The 24504-nt window shown below is 47.9% G+C and overlaps 1 protein-coding gene across 2 annotated transcripts in view; it reads left to right on the top strand.

Moving 5' to 3' along the window:
- LOC149372411 (phospholipid-transporting ATPase VA-like) overlaps nucleotides 1–24504 on the top strand; it is a 122006-nt gene that overhangs the window by 77914 nt on the left and 19588 nt on the right. Inside the window, exons 3-12 of one of the 2 annotated variants that reach the window (XM_089566880.1) lie at nucleotides 14926–15130; nucleotides 16145–16230; nucleotides 16635–16741; nucleotides 16884–17015; nucleotides 17976–18106; nucleotides 19507–19771; nucleotides 21157–21209; nucleotides 21421–21609; nucleotides 23138–23522; nucleotides 23899–24063. In XM_089566880.1, coding sequence (XP_089423006.1) covers nucleotides 14926–15130; nucleotides 16145–16230; nucleotides 16635–16741; nucleotides 16884–17015; nucleotides 17976–18106; nucleotides 19507–19771; nucleotides 21157–21209; nucleotides 21421–21609; nucleotides 23138–23522; nucleotides 23899–24063 — 1718 coding nt within the window. Of the gene's footprint in view, nucleotides 1–14925; nucleotides 15131–16144; nucleotides 16231–16634; nucleotides 16742–16883; nucleotides 17016–17975; nucleotides 18107–19506; nucleotides 19772–21153; nucleotides 21210–21420; nucleotides 21610–23137; nucleotides 23523–23898; nucleotides 24064–24504 lie in introns of both variants that reach the window. The other variant, XM_089566878.1, reaches the window with a different exon arrangement.

Below are 24504 nucleotides of genomic sequence, written 5' to 3'. Positions count from 1 at the left end.
TTCCCGCCCTTTCCCCTTTTAACGTCACGCCCGGCACCGTGGCGGCCTTTGTATCGCGGTTGTCATCTCGGCCAGCTGTGTAGCGCGACAGCCAATTTGTTTTTTTTTTCCATGGTTCACTGACTGCGCGCACGTAACAAAAAAAGAAGCGGGGGAGTTTGTTATGAAATGTCGAGAGGCGGTTGAATGTTTTCAATGTCAGCGCTGGTTGCTAGAGTAATAGTACTGCGCATTAGGCGATGTCGGAAACACGGGCTAGAAGTTGTTTAGAGCCTTGTTCTAAATTTAGGAGTTTGTTATGAAATGTCGAGAGGCGGTTGAATGTTTTCAATGTCAGCGCTGGTTGCTAGAGTAATAGTACTGCGCATTAGGCGATGTCGGAAACACGGGCTAGAAGTTGTTTAGAGCCTTGTTCTAAATTTAGGAGTTTGTTATGAAATGTCGCGGGGAGGTTGTGTGTTTTTTATGTAAGCGCTGCTTTTAGAGCCTTGTCCTAAATTTAACGTCTAAATAACGTTATGTATGAGTTGGTATGCGTAATGTTCATTGACATCACCTCTCTGCTAAATCATCTCGTTGATGATGCTTGCGGCGAATGCTACAGTTCGCCGGGCCTAAATAGAAGTATCGGTTACCATGCCCGACGAAGACTCTTGCAGACTGCAGTGACTGGAAACATCCGAGTCGGTGTCCTCGCGGAGTGGCTCTGCGGTAGTATGTCGGTCACAGAGCCCGTATTCAGCGTTGTAGACCTGCTAGTAGAAGGTACCCTGTTGAACATGTGTGCGATTGTCCTATTCTTGGTCGTGTTTTTCGTGCCACTCCGTCCAATGAGGGCTGAACCTTTGGAACGCGTGGATCGAACCTATTTTTTTTTTTTTTTTTGCTGATGTCGATGTCGATTTGGCTTGTCTTCTTTCTCCATACGCGCTGTGCGGAGCCTGAGGGGCTTCGTCCCGCGGGAGCTGTTGCTATAAGGAGCAACGTATTCGTCTCTGTTATGCTTCGCCGCATTAGATGGCTGCGTACACAGGCGCTGCCGCTCACGTAAACAACGCGAGTGCGGGAGGCTTGTCCTCGGAAAATGCGGTGGCTGCTCTAGGCGCCCGGAATAGACCGCGTCCTCCTCGCCCGCATGTGGGCATTGGGAAGGCGCGGGCCTTCGCGCTACAAAATGCGCGCTTTCCGCGTAGCAAGTGGTTATGCAAGTCAGTTGCGCACGCTTGTTTATTCTAGTCGGGTGAAGTGGTAGTGATTACCGTCGTCATCATCATCATGAGCCAGGTGTAGTCCACTGCTGGAAGTTTACCTCCAATTAGCCCTGTCCTTGCCCAGCCGCGGCCGCCATACAATCCCAGCAAATTATGGAGGAAGGAAAGAACTCGGGAAAGGTGGTTACGTCACATTTTTTGAAGCCGGCGTCTCCCTGCTACCCCCCTACTTGGCCGCCGTCTCAGCACGCTTGCCCATGCGCAGCAGACATTGCAGCAGACGACGCCGCTCTGCGCCGTCGGCCAGAGTCCCAATAATCCTTGCGAAAGGGCGTGACTTCCCAGCTCACTTTTTGGCGTGCAGCTCGCATAGGGAGGGCCTCTCCTTAGTTTTCCTTTCCCCATGCAGCAAATTTACCGATTCTCGGTGACTTATGCGTCTCCCTACGCTTAGAGTTCATTCTTTAGCCCACACGGGCCATTGGTTGGCTATCTGTTCTCCATATTATTGTCCCTTTTCTTGGATTTCGAAGTGGATATCCAGTGACTTTGCCGCCATCACGTCCACGTCCACCGAATCTCTTGCCAGTCACCTCTGGTTGTGTTAGCATTTGGCAGCCATGATTTTTTGCGCCCACCTTGTATATAACACTCCTCTCCCTCCGGGAGTTTGGCTCAACAATGTGAAATTAAATTCAATTTGTTGTTTAAATACTACGCTGCTCTCTTTCTGTTGACGTTATACCCCTATTATTAGCCTTTGCAAAGCCTGCTGCGCTAGCCGTGCTCTAATTGCAAGCTTTCTTTTATAAAATGCCGCGGCCAAATTGGTGTATGTAAGCGCAGGACCTCGCGTATTACACCATGCGCCGGGCGGATGCCGCCTCAGCTACGGCGGCGCTCAAGAAAACAGCTTCGTGCGAGCTTAGCTGGCGTGCCTCCTCCAAGCCAGTCAAGAAGGCTCTTCAGTCAGTTTCGATTACCTTCACTTGTTGAGGCTGCCAAATTCGATCGCGCGTTGGGGATCTTACCTGTCACGTGGTATGACTGAGCGACGTGGTGCCTTTCTTTCTGTTTCTCCCCGTTTTTGTTTTTTGTTTGTGTGCCTACCTTCGCCTTCGGTGAAGCGCAAGTGTTTGCGCATGCATAGCATATGGAGGCCGCGTTTCGTTGCGCGCCCTTTGTAAACAGCTTTGTCTGCTGCGGGTCCGACGAAGAGGGGCCACTCTTGACGCCTGCAGCAACGAGCTGGGCTGTGCAATTTTATCCTCCGGGGCGATTTTGTTTTCTAAAACTGGCGCCGTCTGGACGGGCCGACTGTAGACGTAAACATTTCTTCGCTCACTCTACACCCCCCCCCCCCCCCCTCCCCCGCCCCCTTTTCCCAAACCTTTTCTTTTTTAATTTTCTTTTTTTCACTCGCTCATGGGGTTCAGCAGTGTGGTCTCGCGGTTGTTGAGAGGAGCCCGTTTCTTGTATCCAGCGGTTGTTCTGTGTGAACATTGAAAAGAAAATGAAGAAACGACTGTAGAAGAGTTTACTGCTTAACTTTTCTTTTTTCTTCGCGGTTGTTTTATATCTCCATGTCTTGTTAGTAACGCTTGCGCAATATCCACCTGTAGCTTTGTACGTGCCAGTTCCGTTGAGATAGCAACGACAGCGTAACGGATGTGTATGGTGGGTCGGGGTTTTGAAGAGAAAGATAGAGCAGTGCACTGGTTAATTAAGCATGGGCGCGAGGTTAACGTGCGCGCGTTTGGCCCGCGGCTTCACAGGGCGCGCCCCATCTTTTGCTCTTATTTTTATGGCTCATTCACCCGCCGACAGCAGTCGCCGTGCCTTCGTGAGGATTGCGCAGGTCCCTCCAATATGATCGGGACTCAATTAATGATTACCCCATAATTCTGTGTGATAAGCACAACCAAACCACTTTTCCTTTTTTCTAACTAGGTTTCCTCTTAGCGCATAATATCAAAAAGTATATCAAAATATCAAAGTAATATCAAAAACTTTAGTAGAGAAATAACTGAAAAAAATCATCGTTTTGTTCAAGCTGGTTGTTCTCTTTGATATTAGAGGGACCTACCTGCACGTACAAGGTCTGAGAGTATCCTAAGTGGTTCGAATGAATCTTGGTTGTCTCCAACGGAGTGACGTTTACACCGTGCAAACTATAGCGTTGTGGTTGCTGAAAGCGGTGGGCAGGTTGTACCGTGAGAGGAGACAGCTGTAGTGAACCCATTTCGCTGGTTGCGAAGCTGCTGTAACCGGATGACCATTGCTATGGGCTGTGGCCGCTGCTTATCAACGAAACCTTGCCGGAGAAACTACCGGCTGGTAACGGATCGTTATGCATTCTACCTGGCGAAGAATGGAAACGAGGATAGAAGTTCTGGCGAACGGACCTTCTGTTACTCCGAGGTGCGCCGGTTGATTGTCGCGTTGACTGATGGCATAGGCACGCACACTCTTTGGGACTGAAGCTGCGATCCTTCTTTCTATCCAGTTCTACCTGCTCATGGCAACGGAAGGCCGTCTGTGCAAACATGGAAACGGCAGACGTTAAGCCCCACCTCGATGGACACTTCCGAGGCGTACGGGCGGAGCGCCTAGGCGCACGGGCGTAGGCTGGAGCCTGTCTGCGCATGCGCGACGCGCGAGCAGGCGCGAGCGGGGCGCAGATATCTGTGCATGTCAGATATCGGCGCCTGCGCACGGGCGCTAGCGCGCGCGTCGGAAGCGGGGTCCGGTTGACAATAATCGGAGGACCGCGGGGCTCTCGAGGACTCTTTTCTTCATAGCTTCGTGTTCCCCGAACTTTTCTTCGCGGTTTAATTCGTCCTTTCAGCGCCCCCCAACCATCTTTTGTTCACGGCTTGACATTCTTTCAGTCGGCTCGGGAGGGGGAGCGAGCCAGCACCAGGAGCATGGAGGTGAATGCCACTTTTCGACGCCCGTCGCGGCGCGTGCTGGGCGCGCAGGCGCTTCGCGTGTGCGCCTGGGAAGTGTCCATCGAGGTGGGGCTTACAGTCTGCTGGACGGTCCGGCTTTCGCGCTTCTCGCTGTCGATTGAACGGAACTGTGGGTGTGAGGGAACACCGGTTGCCCACTGCGGTACCGATACGAAGGTCGTTGGTTCTATTCCAAGGGCAGCTGCCGCCTAGCCGTAGTGAAGACTTCTTATGTGTAGTGGACGTGCGCGTGCTTAACGTTTTGTCTTAATCTCCGGGACATTTTTCTGAACGTCGTACAGTAGTACAGACAGATGCGATCAATGGGGCACTGGCTGACAGTTAAGGTGCGCTACTCTGATGCGCTCTTCGCCTTTAGTTTGTAAATGTGTGGAGTGACCGGGAAGGATCGTGTGCGGAATGGCCGCATGCGGTTAAGACCGCAAACGTGGGAACGAAGCTTTGGGAGTTAAGGCGCTTTGTCATGTTATCAGGAGGTGGGAAGACACTCGAGTGTGTCGGGAGAAAGGTGTTTGAGAAGGGAAGAGGGCAAGGAGGCGACCAAAGTGGAGATGTAGAGAACCGGCAGAGGTGATCTTCGGGAGAATAATCTGCCCGTGCGAACAGCTCAGGACAGGAAGAAACGGAGGACACTGTCCAGAAGCAACAACTCCACGTGGATGAGTGGGGTTGCTGAAGGTCGGAAGCGAAGATCCTCATGTCCGAAGCAGTGCGCTCGGGGGGGACAGGTTTCACTTGAGCGTGCTGTCGGCCGAGCAGCGATCGCTCCTGCTTCCGGAAGAAGCCCCCTTCGCAACCCTTGTCGTGGTGACGCGCCTCTGGAGAGGCGGCCGACCCATTCCGACGCCCCCCGAGTAGATTGGGATTCCCGATGCGCGCTGGCGGGCGCACGAAATGCGGCCGTGCCGGTCGCAGGTCACCGGGCCTTGCGAGCCTCTTCGCCGCCCGCCTCTGCCGCCGCCGAACGAACGGACGGAGGATTGTGGTGGCCGAGTCTTGCGCGCGCATACCTCGCGCGGCGGCGGGATTTCTTGGATGTCGTCGTTTCTTTTAGGATACTGCGCGCCTCGGCTTGTTGTTGTCATTCACGTCGTGAATTCAGTCGTGCGTGGCGAGTCCTACATACTGGGACGTAATTGTTTGAAAAGGCCGCGCCGTTTGCTTCGTCACCCCATCGGGTGAAGTAAACAAACCGCGCTGTGTGGTCTACACATACGGGAGGAAGTTTAGTTAGCAGGCTCCACGCCTTTTCCTTTTTTATTTCTTTTTTGACAAGGGGAGTGAGGACGGGCTGCAGATGTGAAAACAGGATGAAGTCGCTGCGGAGCGGATGTGGGTTTCGTGCGAGTGCGGGAGTCGGCTCCGTGTAGCGGTGTCACGGATGTCTGCCAATCGTATACGCACTCAAAAAAAAAAAAAAGTAAGTCTCTCACAAAATACCAACGCTCGGCTATTGAGCCGGAGTACCCGGGATCGAACCCGGCCGCTGCAGCCGCGTTTCGATGGAGGCGAAACGCGAGAGGCGACCGTGTGCTGTACGATGTCAGTGCACGTTAAATATCCCCAGGTGGTGGAAATTATTACGGCACATCTAACTTTCTTCTTCCACTACTTCCTTCATTCCTTCCTTCATGGCGTGGTTGAGGTGCCCACCGAGAAGTTACTGTGCGTTTCATTTCATCAAAAAACCAATTCTACCGGCTTTAGTGCGGGGGAAACAGATCGACGGTCATGTTCTCTTCTCGCTCAACGACTATACGAATTGGCACAAATCGAATTGCATGTGCGTCCAAAAGTCGCGCGAGTCGGACGTGTGCAGCCTGTCTTCTTTTCGTCAGCATATATTCGGTATTTGCTGCGTTCGCCTTCCGACATACCTCGCGAGTCTGTGAGCGTCTTTTGCGTCGTTACTAATGCGACAAAATCAACACCCAGCTCCGCTGCTTTCAACGCGCGCTCGCGTCCTCTCTAATTTCCAGCCCCGCGTGAGGGTTCCTAAGCTCCGTTCGTTCCGACGGAATGACCAAGTCGTGGATTACGCTTTGGCACTGCATGGTCAGCATGTACTCGTACGAGGCGAAATGTGTGTGCAGTTCGCTACGGTGGTTGGCGACAAGTGCGCCATTTTGTTTCAAGGTCTAAAATTTGCGCCGCCACGGCATTACTCCAAAAGGCCACATTTCCTGGTGTCTGGGCCGCGAAATCGGGCAATACAACTCGTCAGGCATAACTTCAGGTTCGTGCAAATAGGGTCCAGGGAAAAGAAAGGCGCAGTAACTGTCACTTCTCGGTGGACACCTCAACCGCGCCGTGAGGGGAGGAAGGATGGAGTGAACGAAGAAAGAGAGAAAGAGGTACCGTAGTAGAGGGCTCAGGAATAATTTCGGCCACATGCACGAATCCTTCACGTCACTGACATCGCACAGCACACGGGCGCGTTTTGCGTTCCGTCTCCATCGAAACACGGCCGCCGCGGCCGGGTTCGAACGCGGGCACTCCGACTCAACAGCCGAGCGCCCTAAGCACTGTGTTGAAGGATGCAGTGCAAGAAGACAGAAAGAGGCAAGAGCGTCATGTCCACGCTAGAGATGTAAGCTGTCCTTATGAAACAAAATGGCCTTTCCTGGCCGGGTAGTTGGTGCCGCCACCCAAGACGGAAATGCGGGCATGAAATCACTTTGCAAGCAGTTAACTGCGACCTCTCGCGGTTCAACGGAAAGAATTGCCTGCATATGTCTGAGTCCTATCGTCGGACTGTTTGCTGGCGTCCCATCGCGGGCTGGACGACGCTTTCGTCGCAGCTCCGGCCAACAAGCGCGCTCCTTTTCTTCCTGGGTTTCTTCGCCTTTGCGACAAGCGCGGACATCGCTGCAAGCGACGGGCTTTCCACCCCGGCGATCACGCAAACCACTGCCTGTCCCGCCCTGCTTTCGACGACGATAAGCGGGGCTCGGAAGTCTGCGTGAACGCTCTTCCTTCTGCATTGCGTCCTCGGCGCGCAAGGAGCCAGCGCTGACGACGCATTGGCTGTGGCTGTCCGCTCCCGCAGCGTGCGTAAATAAAGCTCGAAGGGGGACCGAGATTCGTTTTGAGGACAGTTCTGTTTACGGGGAGCCTGTTTAATGCACTTGGCGCTGGCGGAACCAAACCGCAAGTTCGTATAAACTGGAAGTTCGAATTAAGCGAGTTAACGCATTTCGTCATATACTGTACGCTCGAAGCGGCGGCGGACTTTAGTTCTTGCTCTTGCGCGCCCAAGGCGTCGCTAAGCGAGTGAATTTTGCTCCTCCGTCTTAGTTGAACCCTTGTTCGAGCCTCGCTTTTCTCTTGAAGCCCCGCATTTGTTTTCTCGACGCAGCGGGCGAAACGCGAGTACGACGGCTGCGCCGTGTACCGTACCCGCTATGTAGCGTCCACTTCCTGATCACGCCGAGCAGCCTTCCCTCGCCTCTAGAAAGCTGGGTGCTGTAGCTGTGCTCGTCGCTGGTGAAAGTGCCGCATTCGCGGCGGCAGACCCTACAAATTGGTGCCAGCCGCTCCGTCGGATACTGCCGGTCGGATAACGCCCTCGTATAACGAAAGGTCACCGGAATCCGACCTTTCCGCGAGGGAAGTCAGGTGCGAGTAGGGAGTTCTTTACATGCCACCTGTGGACCGATGTTACCGCGTCGTCGCTCGGAAATAGAAAGCAGGCTGCTCTACACAGCCAGTAGTCCTCCGCCAGCGCTGTATAAGATTGGAACGATGCTTCAAAGCCGCGGGTTTACCAATCTGTAGCTTGAGCTTTTCATTCATTCACTTCATTTTTTTTTTGTTTTACTTTTGTAGTGGTGAAGATTCTGTTCCTGGCCCAGCCATGGGACCAGGAACAGACTGTGCTGTCGATGCTTTGAAAATTTTGTGACTCGTTTGGAGAGCAACCGGCGCTTGTATGCCGGTCCCGTAGGAGGGCTTAGAGAGGCTCGTTGAATCTCGTTAAATCTCGTACGGTGCCCGGATGTTCTCGTTTCAGTGCCCGGATGTTGGCTCTCGGTCTCGGCGTGACGTCACCACACTGCCGACAACGGGAGCTAAAAGCATTTCATGCTTAAAAAACATCCGACGCTATGTCGCGATGTTGTGGTGAGGCGGTCAAGGGGTTACATCAGCGCCTGATCAGGACTGTCCAATGAGATATCTAATAGTAGTAATAATAAAGCCGCTTAACTTCGGTTCTGCGTCCGCGTGCAGCCGTGCATCCGGTACCTGACAACCTGTGTACCGCAGCGCCGCGCACCAGTCTAGATGCTAATCTTGTTTGCGCGTCGGCGCCTATAAATAGGCGCAGGTCTCTCGTTACGCTGCGTGCATGCAGTAGCGGTGCACGGGGCCGGGAGATCACGTCTTGTCTCGCCACGCGGCGCCCGCGCAAATAAAAAGAAAAGGGTCCCCTCCCCCAGTCCGCAGTTCAACGCCACCCCGCTCCTTACGGAATGTGCGGCATGGACAACTGTTATGCTGCGCAGCAACACTGATGCAGAGCTGTGCGCTAAACATACTGGGTCTGTCTGTTGGTGTGGATAGAACGGCGTCATGCTTAATTACAGCGGCTTTAACTGAACGCGTATTCGGAACAAAGCACTAGCCCGACAGGAATGTCCATTTCGCCGCATTGAAGAGCGCGGGTCATTATCTCGTCTCTGGTTTGAGAGGGCGCGATTACATGAGAACGAATTTCGTATACTATATATGGATGTGACGACCCTCTGCACTTTTGCATAGCTGTTGATTTAATCTTGTGTTTAGCCCCGTGGCTACAACAACGGCAACACTTGCTGCCCTTAGCCGGGGATTGTGAGGCTGGTTCTTCTCGTATATACCGAGATGCCATTTATATAGAGGGCGTCGTACCTACGGTTGCACAGTTGTCAACTAATATAGGAAATTCATTGTGCCGCCCCCTGTCTTCCATTAGCGGGCCTCTCTTGTTGCCCGATACCCTGCAACACCGTGAGGCCTGTACTGCGCTCATTCTTACACCTGGTAAACAGGCGGCTACAGAGCAGACGCTGACCAGGTATGTGTGTGTGTGTTATACATACAAACGCACGCACGGATCTCGCTGCGGCGCCTCATTCGTACAAATTGTCCAGCTGCCCCCGCGGTGGCGTGCCGCCCACGGCCACGGGTTAACGCCCACCAGCGGCGATCAATAGCGACACGGCATGGGACCTTGGGTCAGGCCGCCGGTGCTCTGTGTAATAGCGGTCGCCGCCGACATGGGCGCGTGGCACGAGCGTTTGTGCGTCCGTTTATATGGCCTGCCGCGTCCTATGTATACTCGTCTGAATTATTGCTTTCCGCGCCGTCTGCTGCGAGGGTTGTGCAGGGATGGTGGCGCGTCGGTATCGAGACACGCCATGTTGTACACAATGGGCTGTTTACTACGGGGGTCTTTGCGCGCGTAATGGAGTGCCGGATCGGTGAAATACCTAGAGGCGCTGAACTATACTTGTATACGTCATGTAAGGTTGTTCACAGTGTCGGTATGTGTAAGTTGTGCTTCTTGAATTCCGGCGCCGTCGGTTGACCGCAACCTTGGCGGGCGCCGCTTAACTCAGTCGGGGTCGTCGTGAAGAGAACTAAGCTTTATGGTGATGGCTTTCGAGCCTATGTACGTGTACATGTCCAGCGCATACAATCTATACGATGGACCACGCTGATTGGTCACCTCGTCGCGAGGCACCTCTGCTAGGCACCCATGCGCTTATAATTAATCCAAGCACCTCTGCGCATGGTACCTTTCTGTTTTAGGCACCTTTCCGCCTAGCACCTTGGCGCAAAGCATCTCTCCGCTAGACATTCATGCGTTAGGCACCTCTGCGCGAGACACCCATGCGTGAAGCACCTCTGCTCTCACGGAGAGGTACGTGTCAGAAAAAAAAAGGAAAATCGTCATGGCGCAGTTAAATCGTCCCCGTCTCGCACGCCGCAGGCCCGGGTTCGATTCCCGCCTAGACCCAAAGCTGTCAGAGATGTACAGTCCTAGCGCTTCTAAGCTGTGCAGTGAGGTTCTCTAGCGCACTTCGAAGTCCTAAGTGAGCGAGGGTTTCGCTCACCTTTGAGAAATTTGGAAGGCTGACAGCGCCGAACGAGGCCTGCTTAGAGATGGGAAGGCCTGAAAAAAACACGGCAATTTTTTTGGGGAAAAAAAAAACGCTTTTTTGTTTTTTTTTGTTTTTTCAGACGAGAAAAAATTGAAAGAAGCATCGAAAATTTCACAATGCAGTTTGAAGGTTTTATGATTGCTTGCTTTCAGTTTAGATTTTTGCTTGGAAAACCATTACAGCGTTCATCGTTCAACTATTGGAGAGCAGTCGTCATCGCCGGTGCCAAACAGTGCTTTTAAAACGTTCGTGCTGCGGGTACGCGGGTTGAAGGCCGGGTCACATATAAGATCCAGGCTTGACTTAAAAACACAAATTCTTGAACTCACGGCTGAAGGAGTACAAAATGGCTGCAAATCTACAGCGCTACACACACGGCATAAATAACATAGGCTGCTGTGTATATAAGCGGTTTTAGCCAAATTTTACAAGCCTAGCTTCTTGATTTCCAACGTAGCCGAGTACAGGACATCCGCAGGAATTCGGTCCAGGACAGGAGTCTTCAGCGAAGCACGTGGCCCCATCTACCTGGTGGCAAAGGTCTCGCTTGGCGACTGCTGCAGATACCACCATCATCCGCCAGCTGCGAACGAAACTGGTGACGTTTCGGAAACGTCCATACAAGGATTCGAAACAGGCTTTCAGGGGAACGCGTTCGAAGGCTTGTGTATGTGCGGTCGAACCTAGCTGTGAACACAGCTTCAATCCATGCTGCTGCGCGTAGTGCCGCACCCAGCGACAGTGACTCTGAGTCCGATATGGAGTGGCTTATAGATCAGTTTTCATGTTCCGTTTCTCGGTGCAATAGAACAAGAAGTTCGTTCCACAAATATGATATTTATATCTCCATATTCGCCTGAAGTGCAAATCATTATTTATCTTCTCGGTGCAATAGAACAAGAAGTTCGTTTCACAATATGACATCTATAACTGCATATTCGACTGAATTTCGGTGCATTATTATTGATCGTTGTGTTGTTGCAAATAAATCTGTTATTGTCACGTTTTGCAAAATTTCCAATTTTTCATGAAAAAACCCTGAAAAGAACGGTTTTTTTCATGCCATTCAAATTTTTTTTGAAATTTTGCATCTCTAGGCCTGCTGTATGGGCCAGACTAAAGGGTGGTGGGCTGTATATATGGACAAAGACTACCTCCCGGCGCATTTTACTTTCGCTACCACCTGAGAGTTGAGCAGTATTGTAGCGTTCAGAGATTTTTGAGGCTCGTAAGAAGTCACATCTGCTGCTCGGAAGATTCCGATTGGCTCCTGTGGCAAACGACTTGTGCCTTGCAGCAGTGATTGCCGCTACTAGACGAGAGCTTGTGTTTGCTGTCCTCGACGCGCAAACCTTCTCATCTGTGCTTCCGTCCGACATCAGAGCCGATGCTCTGGCCCCCTCGCGTGACCTCCCAATAGGCATTGAAACTCCTTTGGACGTCCTATAGACGTCCTAAACGTCCAGAGGACGTTAATGGAAGTTTTAGTGCCTGTTGGACTGTGTGGGAGAGGTGTGCGAGGTTGGATGCGAAGGCCCGAACTGCGAGCTCGACAGGGCTTCGTGGCCATCCCGTCGCAGCTGCCCTGCACTGCTCCCCGGAACGCCTACCCCAGCCGCGGGATCCACAATGCACGATCACAACCCGATAAGCAGAATTCTACCCTCTTACGTCTTCGTGATGTCGCTGCCTCCGCCGGCATAAAGTTCTTTTTCTGCCGGCGCACGACACGCATTGACGCCGCTTGTGATTGTGGGGCCCGCACGAGACCTATCCGCCCCTCGCGGCGGACAACGAAGTCATGCCGCGCTGGATTTCGCGTGCATGTGTCCGCGCTGCTCCCGACCGCGGCCGCCCGAGAAGAGCGAGTGGCCGGCCGCCCGCGGACCGCGGACCGCGGGTCCGAAAATAGCGTCGCACTCCCGTACGCCCCCGCGCGCAGCGCGCTGGAAATACACGACGCCACCATCGCCGCGCCGCTGTAACCCTTCCTTGTCGGCCGCGCTAAGGAGCCAATTCTGCGTGACTTGCAGCTGTCCGACGCAGAACAGTGGTTTCGCGGTGCGTGTGCGTGCGTGTGTGTGGGTCGACACCTTATCTGCGCCGTGAGCGAAGGGCGCGCAAGGTGGGAGCGAAAGAGGTGCCGTAGTGGAGGGCTCCGGAATATTTCCACCTCCTAGGGATATTTTACGCGCACTGACATCGCCTCCATCGAAACGCGGCCGCCGCTGGCATGGAGGTGTCACACACACCGTATGCGGTCAGAAGCGCGTGAGCCGTCTACTTGAGTGGAGCACACGTGTTCAATGACAGCGCATGCCCAGCACTGAAGTTGACATTTGCTGATCCGCTTATGCATGCACGACGCCACATCAGAAAGCATGGCTACATGCCAAGGGAAGTGCGTGTCACACAGAGTGTCGTTGGTTGCCAGCGAGTAACTTGCAGTTGACAGTCAGGCAGTCTAAAGGGACCTTGGAACCCATATAGTTCCCCCAGCAGTCCGCGGCGGTGTACCACATATGACCCTTGAGATTGGCGATGATTTTGCTCTTGTAGTGCGCATTGGTCTTCGCGACCTTCGTGGAACTCTGATCTCTCTCCACCAAGGTCTTATTTTTATTATTCTCGCTGGAAATCATTTGTTTCCTCTTTAGTTTCGGTGGCGCTCGCTTAGCTGACCCGTAACGGCATTCGCTCTTCGGCGAACGCCAGGAGCGCTGAAGTTCACGCGCTTTATTTACGCCAATTGCTTTCCCGTTCTGGGAATTTCCGTGCATAGCGGATCTTGCCGGTCATTTGAAATTTATCCTAACAGAGAGCTGTCGGTTCCACTTTTCGTTCCGATGGACTGTTAGCAAGACAACACGTCTGTGAAAGAAACGCACCAGCGAAGTAAGGCTGGGGAGTTTTCTCGGAACAGGGGTGGTTTCTGTGATTCCTACCTCACTCTGCTGGGCGTGTTTCGCCTGTCACGAGTATCCTAATTATTCTCAGTTGTAACAATGGCCGTCTCCGGGTTCGTAACGCTTTTGTCACGATGTCGTCTCTTTCGTCTTGACGGCGCAACTAGCTGCGAGACGAGTTGTCCCACATCTCCGACGTCGCCGAACGCCGCCTGTATCCTTGACCTTCGCTTGTCATCGTGCAGTCGGCCCCGATGCACTGGAGGTTCAACAGTCAGACCGTCTCGAAGCCATGACGGATGTGTTTCGCGTGTCTGATCGGCGGGCGGCCGCCGCCGCCTCAGCCGCGTGTGATGAACCTTGCAGTGGGCCTCTTTGGCAGCCAAGGTCACGCTTGTTTAGTATTCATTCATGTGCCTCATTTATAGTATGCCGTCTTAAGAAATTTGTTATTACGTAAATTCCTCACAGCGCGCCCTTCATTTATTCTATTGACGCTTCTAGCAGACGTCGACCGACTTTATCGCTTTAGCTAAAACTTATGTGGAATCTCTTGCGCTTGATGTTCAAAAACGCCGCGGAAGTTTTGCATTCAGCACGTTTTTTCTCATCGCAGAAAACACTCAGCATAAGCTTTGTTGGTCAGCTTCCTAATTTAAGCTTTCGATGTATCTCATATGCTCTAAAAGTTACGTAGTTTTTATTTACTAATTAGATTAGTATAATGTAGTGTCAAAGGACCGCACCCACTAAGAATACTTCTCCAGCTACATATTTCTAATCATGGAACAGCCATTGTATGCTCTCTTCTGTACCTTTATTGTGCAGAGCCTAACCTGTGTTAGCCATTTGAAATCAACCTTTTAACAATGAACAATGTAAGCTGCTGTGCTGAATGAGAAGAGTTTGTATGCATTACAGTGCCCTGTACTGTGCTTGAAGTGGCATATTTGAATGCTTAACACATTACTGCACTGCACACGAATGCTCTCTCTGAACTGTTACTTATTTTTCATTGTGACAAAGAAAACTATTGTTTGCATGTTTAATCTCGCTGTCCTTTAACAATGCAGTATCATACTACTGCTTTTTCACTTGCTGTTAGACATAAATGGAGACAAATAGCTTGCCGTAAAATTAATATTGTTGCCGACTACAGATCATTCAAAGTAGTCTGAGGCCATTGTCAGAGTGTGCTTCATTGTTTATATGTTGGTTGGGGACATGAGGCATACAGTTAATGTTATTTGAGTTCAAGAAGGGAGATAATATGGAAACTAAAGGAAAGTTATGGAAAGCTGCTGTGCTTATGCAAGGCATTGATGGGATTGTTATATGGTGGCAATTATGATGTGCATAAAAATTTTTGTCATATGGCATTTAGATGCCCCTCATGCGAGCTATGCTCTGGTATAAATTTGGTTTCTTTTCGTCACCGTTTCTTGTTGCATATACAGTGCACTGCAACTGCAGTTGTGTCTGCTTCTGCAATACAGTATGGCAGTTACATTCAACTAGTTTAGTTGGGTGTGTTGACAAGTGCTTGCACACGTTTTTGTTTAGTGCAACTCATACTTTGCTTTCTTTTTTCATGCTTGCTCCTATAAGCAGCAGCCAAGGGCATATTTTGAGCACCATCCTTGTTATTTATAATAGTTAATAAGTCCTTGCTTATTTCTCTTATGTGCAGGCAATCTGGCCGCTATGTGAAGACACTCTGGAAGCATGTTCGAGTCGGGGACATCGTTCACTTATCATGCAATGAGGTCATCCCAGCCGACATCTTACTTTTGCGATCAAGTGACGATCAGGGTCTGTGTTACATTGAAACAGCCAACCTGGATGGTGAGACAAACCTGAAGCAGAGGCAGGTGGTGCGTGGATATGCCCAACATGTAAGTGTGTGTTCAAGTGTCACCTCTTGCGTCTCAAACAAGACTCTCTTGTTTCCATGGGAAATAAATGGTACCGCAGTTTTATGCTCCTCTTTTTTTGTCTCAAGCATTTGTTTACGAGTGTCTTAGTCTTGCATGTCATTGTCTGCATGGTATGTATAAAGAGCAAGACCTGTCTGAGCTTGGATTAATGTCCACTTTTATTTAAATAACAAAACATTTTTTTTGCGTACAAAGGGGATGTCTCATGCAGCTTCAGTTTTTTTTGTGTGTATGTGTGAACTTCAGTGCCCTGAAAGCCGAATCTGTGGCTGGCATCATAGGCTTTGTATGTTTCTGTGCAGTGAATGGGTTATTTGTATAGCAAGAGCCATCTTGTTCATGTAGACGAGGTAGCTTAATTGTGGAACCAGCAACATACTGCACTGTAATGGGCTACCACCTCAAAATATTTGTCTTGAATTCAGTTCTTCACTTCTTCTAGAAAGTGTTCAGGTCAAGGTGTACTGCTGAGCTAATATGTTGCAACACAGGATAGTGTAAACTGCTTTTAGGGGCAAAGATAAAGCTAAGAAAAGGACACACAGTTGTGTTGTTCTTTCTTTTGTCTCGTCTTTTTCCATAAATGCAGTTTATGCCATGTTGCCTGAAGGTCACTCATAAGCTTTACGTTGGTTGCTCTTGAAGCAAATAATATTCCTGCTCTGTGAAGGAGGCCTATTCCTATTGCCTCATCAGCTAGTGGAGTTGCAACTGTCAAATATGCCAGCATGCAGTACAGGTCCACCTGAATTTGCAACACCAACACCAGCCAGCTAAGGTATTTCTGTAGCTTTAGTTTTTCTACTGTGTGTGGAGGCCTCACTAGTTTGCATGGGGCAGTGTATGTGATCACAAATCTTGTTTATGCTCTAATGCTTCATGTACTTCTTTTGATGCTCTGGCAAAACAACAGACTTTATTCCTCTCTCTTTCTTCATTTGCCTGTGTATTTTTTTTTTCTATTTGATGCAGAGTGATACCTTTCATCCGCTGTCATTCACAAGTACAGTGGAGTGTGACCCACCAAACTGTAAAATCTACAGGTTTCATGGATTCATGTAAGTTGCAATGTGTGCATATGTATGTCTATTCATTATGTGCAAAGGCGTATGCAGGCCTGAGCTGGTTAGTACCTTGCTTGTGAATAATGAATGCAGTAAAATAAAACATTGCCTAAAAGCTGATATTAATATCAATACACTTGTCTGCAATGGAGGGAACTAAGTTGTAACAAGTGTCGGTGCACAGTTTCTGTTTATGTTCAGCATTTTAAGAACCAAATGTTGATGCCCTTTATCCACACAGCAACATAGTATACATCTTCATTAAGGTTTTTCTTTACCAGTGTAAAAAAAAAAAAGATGATTGTGCAAAGTTTGTTTTCAAGAGCCTTAATAATTAAGATCAGGCAGGGTCTTAGTTTTGAAGGAGATTCACATGAATTTTGTGCCTTTTTCTTCAGATGTCATCCTAATGGTGAAAAGGTGCCTATTACTTCTGACAACCTACTTCTTCGAGACTGCGTACTCAAGAATGCAGACTTTGTGGAAGGCATCGTTGTATATGCTGGTATGTCTGCTGCAGCAGTCTCAAGTTTCTCTTAACAGACTACCCTGAAACAATCTCTGTACTGTTCACATTTAATTAGATCTTAGTTGATACTGTTTTCCGTTTTCTTAAGAAACTTAGGGTTTAAAAATATTTTTTGCAGGATTCGAGACTAAAGCTATGCTCAACAACAATGGCCCACGATACAAACGCAGCAAGCTGGAGCGCTTCATGAACAGAGATATTGTCTGGTGCATTGTGATTCTTCTCGTCTTGTGCTCTGTTGGTGCAATCGGTAAGTGAGCTCGTCACACATTTTGCAAACATGTCTTTTTAGTTTCTTCAGTACTAATATGGGAGAGTAATTGCCATTTCGAAAGAAAGGTAAACCTTTAGCATCGCTGCTGCTGAGCTAAGCAGTAAATTGAATCATTGAGTGAGGCGCCAGGGAAGAGTAGCTCTAAGAGTGGTGGCTATTGTGCTGCATTGTCGACAATGTCTTCAGAACTTTTTGTTTCTTCTATACTGCTTTGATGCTGGCTACATGTAATATACAGTGTAGTAATATCTAGGTAGGAATATATTTGCTGTGAGAACGTTTGAATGCCTCCTTTGAGTGCCAGTTATTGCATATCAGAATGTGCCCTCCGCACTCCATCTTAGGGCACATAAATATTTATTCATCACTGCTCAGTTTTCATGCTCTGCGTACACTAGTCACGAAAGGAGATTCCCAAGTGTGAGCAATCTAGAACACGAGGCGTTCTAACGCCTGGATACATGTGCGAAATAACCATTGATGTTCAGGAGATTAGCTCCTTCCAGAAATAACCCCCCCCCCCCCCCTCCTTCCTTCCTCCCCCCAATTCGGGTGGTGACAGAAAGCTACAGCGAAGGAGTGGGTGACAGGATGGTCCAGAAAGGGCAGCCCCAAGCTGCCCTAACAGTAAAACAACGTACTGCCTTGTTCAAGACGGCTACCTTGAGACCCTTAGCTAAATGGCCTGCCTGATCCTTTTTTTTTTCTTTCTTCAGATATTCATGTACTGTCACAACGCTGAGAGGTGCATGCCTGAAACAGTGTATTATTATGTTAGACCATTATTATGACAAGTAAACTTAGCTTCTTAATGTCTCGTTGCTGCTTTGCACTGTCTATATTTTTTTGGTTTTGGACCATTAGTTTTGCAGTTGCTAGGGAGCTCCTTTGTTCAGCCTTTATTCTTCATTTTATAAACTTGCTTTCCTTTGACAGGTTGTGCGATGTGGCTGAGGTCGTATGAGAATCGGAGAGAAGTCATATTTATTCCTTATGAGCAAGAGAACAGATATATACCCGCTGTTGAAGGCTTCATTGCATTTTGGACCTACATAATTATTCTTCAGGTGAGTGTGTGCAGTGTGTGTTGCACTGTATGTCATGGTCAAAGCCTCCTGCTTTTGTTTTGACCCTGATTAGAGACAAACTATCTTCTCTTGTGCAGTGAAAGTGCAGAAAGTGTTTATGTGCATTTGGACACTATTTTTGTATTGTCGGAACATGAGAAAGGGCCGGCTTCTTTCCTATTTTCTTTCATTTGTCCATGCTGACATGCTGGTGCTATTTCCCCCCTTTTCGTTTTTCTCTACTGATACAGTTTGTTTAAAGACATTGTTAAGAAAATTGGTTAGGTTGGTGAAGATATTGAGCAGTGTTTAAGTGTGACTCACTACAGTGGTCCTATTGTGAAGCTGTGAGGTCCTCTTTGATTGTATTGCACATTCTTGAGTGCAGTTGCACACAGTGTTGACTTCTTTGTCCATTATGCGCTTTTTTTTTTATGCACTGCTTGACCTACACTGTTTATACATACAAATTAACACAGAAACATTAGTGTTGAGAAAGAGTGGTGAATTCTTGTAAAATTCTTTCCTATTATTGAGACACTGTATGGCCACATTTAGTTTCTTTGCAGTCATTGGTGGCTGTTCTCTTTTTATGAATTTTGTTTGTTTTACTTGTTCCCTTTTCTTTTGGTGCTCACAACTTGTTGCATAGTATTTCCTTAGAATTATTTATGCACTACCATCCAGAGCTTGTTGCTAGGTGCATTAAGTTTTGCTGCTTGGTGCACTTAATGAAAGTCAATTTATTACCATTATTATTCTTACCATCATTAATTCAGTTATTAATGAGTCGCAGCTGCTGCTTTGGTTTGGTCCTGCCCTGCTAGAGGTAATGTTTTCGTTGCTTTCCCTCTTGGTAGAGTCCAGAACATCTGCCCAGCTGTCATGCGTCTCTTGCTTGGTCTTGTCGTCTGTGTTATTATCGCGGGTTTGTTTTGGTACTTAGATTTGTGGTTTGTAGATAGTGGTCTGCAGCTTTTTTTGTACCCCATAATTAATGCGTGATTGCTAGGCCTAATTTATAACTCATGGTTCTCATAGTTGATTGTAATTGCAGCAGTGTGAGTATGTGTACTAGTCGTACCTGATCGTTTTGTTGATGGGACAACACTTCTAAAACTGAAAGAAACCATCACTAGTGCAGTGCTGTTTGAATCCACAAGGATGCTGAACTGAGCAAGTTGGAGAGGATGCATGTTTGGAAAAAACTAGCGCGAAAGAAGAACGGGACGGAATGCAGCTAGCATGGTAGAAAATTTAGCTTTTGTTATTGGGCTTGTTACAAGCAGCATCTTAGTTGGTTTGTGTTAGGTGAAGCAGCATCTGAGTTTCTTGAGTGCCTACGCTTTGCCTTTCAGCAGGTGCACTTACTGTAATTACTGCCCTGTCCCTGATTTCAGGTAATGATACCGCTGTCGCTGTATGTCTCAATTGAGATCATCAAGCTTGGCCAGGTGTTCCATATCCACGAAGACATCGAGCTCTTTGATGAGCGATCAAACCGACGCCTCGAGTGCCGCGCTTTGAACATTCCCGAAGAGTTGGGCCAAGTGGAGTACATATTTTCGGACAAGACAGGCACTCTCACTGAGAACCACATGGTGTTTCGACGCTGTACCATTGGCGGCAGAGACTACAACCACCACCACCCAAGCGTCTCTGAAGGTACTTACTGCTAACGGCTGGTTTCCGGTTGCAGAGCAGCTGATGCAAACATTGCTATGGAGTCTTTGAAGCAGTTTTTCAACACCGCGGTCAGATGTTGGGCGCATCTCGCAAGCTTGCTGTTACTGCCATTCGTGACAATAATTGTGATGATGGAAATTCATTGGTATTAATTTATTTCATTTCTTTTTTTTCACCTTTGCACATAACACTGAAGGTTATCTATTTATTTGTGTTTGGCAGCCTTATGTGCTCTTCCGAGAGACACCTTGTTAGGGTTGCTACTGTTTTTCACTGTGGTTTCAAGCTACCAGGGAACAAATTTCATGTCTTCAAGCAATGAACATGATACTTATGTTTGTCACCTGCTGTGCCCGCTACAGCTAGCATCTCAAAGGGATAGAGATGATATCTTCATCCAACATTTTTTTTTCTAGAAACTGGAGTTTGAAGTCTCAGGACTATATTTCTAATTTTCAGTGCACATTCAAGTGTAAAATACTTATAGTCCCAAAGGTCATAACAGAGCTGATAAAAGAAATATTTATTTACTAGAAAAGTGCCATTATTGAATCTGAATGACTGGTTATTGGTTATTGAATGGCTGGTAATATTATTTAAGGTATTGTTTTAACATTGATTAATGAGTTTCCATCGTAATTGGAGCCTGGCTGAACCTTGTCCTTCACTCAGCTTGGTTACTTTGGTCTGATAGATGTATTGTCTGCTGGCTAATAACCTGTCGCCAGTTTGACATGACCAGAGGCAACAGCTGATAAAGTCGCCAGTGTTTTCACTGTTGATCTGTTTTGTAAAATAAAAATAAATGAAGGTTCTGATACATAGCTGAAAAGTGAAGTAGTATCTTAGGATGCTTTATCACAACATGTAGCTTTAAGTGATATTTAGCAAGCTTTGGTGTTCTTTTAGGTAGCAAACTAGAAATTTTAATGACACTTGTGGTGCTTTCCAAGGCTAGGCCCACCTTAAATGTCACAGTCTACTACAACTACTCACCTCATGTATCCTAAAATCCGGTTATTGTTATCATCAGGACTCCCTACTAAAAAAGTGGTAGTAAAAAATGATGCAAGAAGGCTTTGGTATTCTCCTAATTTTTTTCTTCTTTTACTCTTGCACACTTTGTTTCGTATTTGTAATTGTGTATTCATACTTTTTCTTTTGTATATACTTGAAGAAAATGTGCTGTATGGTGACAGTAATATGTTGTATTTGAAAAATTTACTTTATTGCTCATTGTTGTGAAAAGTTGCCGCACAAGCATGTCAAAAACTGGTCGTCAAAAAAAAAAAAAATGAGGAAAACAACAAATGTCGAGAGTTATGTAATCTGCGGCCTTCTCTCTTTATGTTCCTTTGCAGCAGAAGAAAATGACATCAAGATACGGAGTTATGGTTTTGGTGCAAAGCCATCTAAGGTGTGTAGTCCTTCAATCTTGTTTTGTCATTTCATTGTCAGTGGAACTCAACTGAACAGGGTGTTTCAAGAGGTTGGGAGATTTCAGACTTGTGGGAGCCAAGTTTCGGGCATCAGAATTGCGCTACAAGTTATTTGTTGTTTTTTTCCTTAGTCGTATATTTTTTCAATTGCATTTTATGACAGCATTCTACAAATCGCCTTTCCTGTAGGACGACACGGTGTTCACGCTGAACCCTCAGCTGCAAAGGGAGCTGTCCAACATGGAGTACCAGCTGCGCATGGACGGGGGTGGCCAGCAGCTGTTTTTGAGCCCCGAGAGCCAGCGGGTGCAGGAGTTCTTTCTCCTGATGGCCACTTGCAACACAGTCATTGTCTCAAAGTACCCACACAAGGATCTGGTGAGTCGCAATGTTTTCCAGCACTAGTCTGACAAGGGTTGCGAGCTGATTTCACTTTTGGCTTTTTATTTACTTTGATATCACAAAGTTGTGCGAACTGATTTTTGTCATGAAGTTCTGAGTTCACTTGGAGTATTATGCTGGGTAGGACTCAGTGGCCACATATGAACAAACTCATGTGCCACAGTTTAGGTGTTTTTTATATATATCTCTTTTGCTCAAGATTTTAACATTTTCAACACATGGCGAGGTAGATTAAGTTGTGAGGTATTGTTAGCACAGTTTATATAGCTTCATAGCTGGAAGCTTTCACATGAAGAGTGCAAGTGAAATATTTGGCTGAAACTGATGGTGTAAGTTTACTGAGGATATTGTTACATTACCAGTTCGATACGCTTTGCAGCCCATTCACGCATCAACAGGCATTTTTCCTTATTTTTTGTGTCCTTTCACCCACCGTGGTGGCTTAGTGGCTGTGGCATTTGCTGCCGATTCCATGTACATGGGATGGAATCCTGGGTGTAGCGGCCATAATTTGACAAAGGCAAAATGCATCAGCACCCGTGTACTGTGCAACGGCAGTGCATATTAAACAACACCAGGTGGTCGAGATTAATCCAGAGCGCTCGACTACGACATCTCTCATAGCCCATGTGTATCTTTGGGACATTAAATCTTACATACCACTTTCATGTTCTTTGGGCTATATGTGGACAAGAATGTGTTGTTTTCCCATGCTGAGGCTCTGGTCATCTGTGTTTCAAAGAAGCTAGTATTCCTTGACACCAGGGAAGATCTGGGAGTATACTTTAAAAACTGGTTTGATCACAGTAATGAATGAATATTTTTGACTATGAAGACTGTGGGCAAATTGGCAAAAAGTATTAGGAAAGAATCCCTACTGGTGGTGGTAAGGTTTGAAACTTGGGCGAGCCAGTATTGGTGATTTGGTGATCCAACATTTTATTCACCTGTTGTTTTCTTTCACACTTTTTTTCTGGCACATTTCTGGCACATTGGTGGTCTGGGATCCTTTCATTCAGAAGTTAGCGCCTGTGGTGTGGGTATCTGTTCTTTGTCCGTCGTCTTGGTTTGCATTACCCACTGTGCCGTAGTGGTGGTAGATTGTCTTCTATCATTATATGAGAACCTAAATAACGAACGAACTTGATTCCCTTTTATAATTACCAGCAACACAAAATGAATGTGCCCTTCTATTATACCTTCCTGGATTTGGACACCTGATGGCTGGTTTGTACCGTGGAATCTTGTTTATCTGAACTCACTTAATTTAACTTCCAGTTTATTCAAACTGAAGCTGTGGTCCCACCAAAATCAACTGCATTATAAAGGCTCCACTTAATCCGAACATCGCATAATTGCTACAAATTTTTATCTCCCCCAAGTTCAGATTATCAAGAGTCAACTGTCTTTACATTTAATGTGCCCCCTTATCACCTGTTATTGTTTGCACTGTCTTTGATGTACTCCACTGAGGCTTGTCTAACCTGCACGCCTCGTTTTGCAGATGAACAGCAGTGGCCTGTACCTGAACAACGGTGGCACCCATCCCATGTCCCCAGATGGCTACAGGTCCCCTCCTCCTCGCCCACCAGCCTCTCTGCCTTCCTCGCTGCCATCTCCTGTGGCTCGTAGCCCAGCCGTGGCCTCAACTCCTTCCGAGTCTCGTGCCTCAACGCCGACACGGCCGCACAAACTGGCCCTGCCATTCTTGAACTTCGTCTCCAGCCCATCGAGGCGGACTCTGACACCGTCTCCCACTCCGAGCCCACAGCTGCAGCCAATCTATGAGGCCGAGAGCCCAGACGAGATCGCACTGGTTGATGCAGCCTCTCGGTACGGCTGCAGACTGCTTCGTCGCACACCAGACTCTGTCACTCTGATGTTGCCTGGTGAGTATGCCCAAGGTGGATGGAAACAGATAGTCTTAGAGACCTAGCCTTTGGAAAATCTTTTAAACTTGGTTTAGATGAAATTTATGCCCAGTAGGTGTTTCACCCCATCCTTGACAAATTACAAAAAAAAAAAACAGCTTGGGCCTATTTTTGTGCATGTTCATTGTGATGCATTCACATTACTTGTAATGGCTTTAGTTGAAAGGCCTGAAATATTCATCAGTAAAAGGAGCCTCAGTGTAGCTCAAAGGTGGACGCAAGTTAAAGTTGAACACCACAGTCCCTTGTGATATTTGTCTTCTACTTTTTCCAATTCTGTTGACAGCAAGCTTTTCTGGTGTAATTTTGATTGTCTGATATTTCCACCGTGCAGGCGAGGGGCTGATCGAGTACCGAGTCCTTCACCTGCTGCCATTTGACTCATTTCGCAAGCGCATGTCCATCATCCTACAGCATCCCATCACCAAGGCAAAAGTGCTGTACTGTAAAGGAGCCGACTCCGCCATCTTGCCGCTGCTTGCACCTACCAAAGATCAAGGTGTGACAAAAGTTTCAAAGGCTGGGGGGGTTCAGACCAGGGCATACCTGTATTCTGTCCCTCCAGCCACTTGTATGTAGCCATCATTTTTGAATGATCATTGTTCATATTAGAAAGGAAATTGTTTGTACTTCTTCATAACATGCGAAAGGAGTAGTGACAGCGCAGTGGAGAAACACTGACCGATTTAACGCTACAAAAATAAGTATCTGCGGCTTTTACTGAAATATGCATTTAAAACATACTAGTTTGAAACCAAGTGGTGCTTTGCAGTTTTGGTTCACCATTAGCGGTTTGCTGTGACTGATTGCTCTGAAGGACAGCCCTGGCTCACTCTTTGCATATAACAGTGCCTTTGGTTTAACTTGCTAACTACATGCACAAGGTAGAACAGATGTAGTGGACGCATGCAAGTACGTGGTTCTTTGCTCCTCACAGCGC

Source organism: Amblyomma mixtum, chromosome 1 (assembly GCF_055824585.1).
Source record: "Amblyomma mixtum isolate Tamu chromosome 1, ASM5582458v1, whole genome shotgun sequence".
NCBI classification, from domain to species: domain Eukaryota; kingdom Metazoa; phylum Arthropoda; class Arachnida; order Ixodida; family Ixodidae; genus Amblyomma; species Amblyomma mixtum.
The sequence above is the reverse complement of the archived record's forward strand: the minus strand, read 5'-3'. Positions and strand labels throughout refer to the sequence as shown.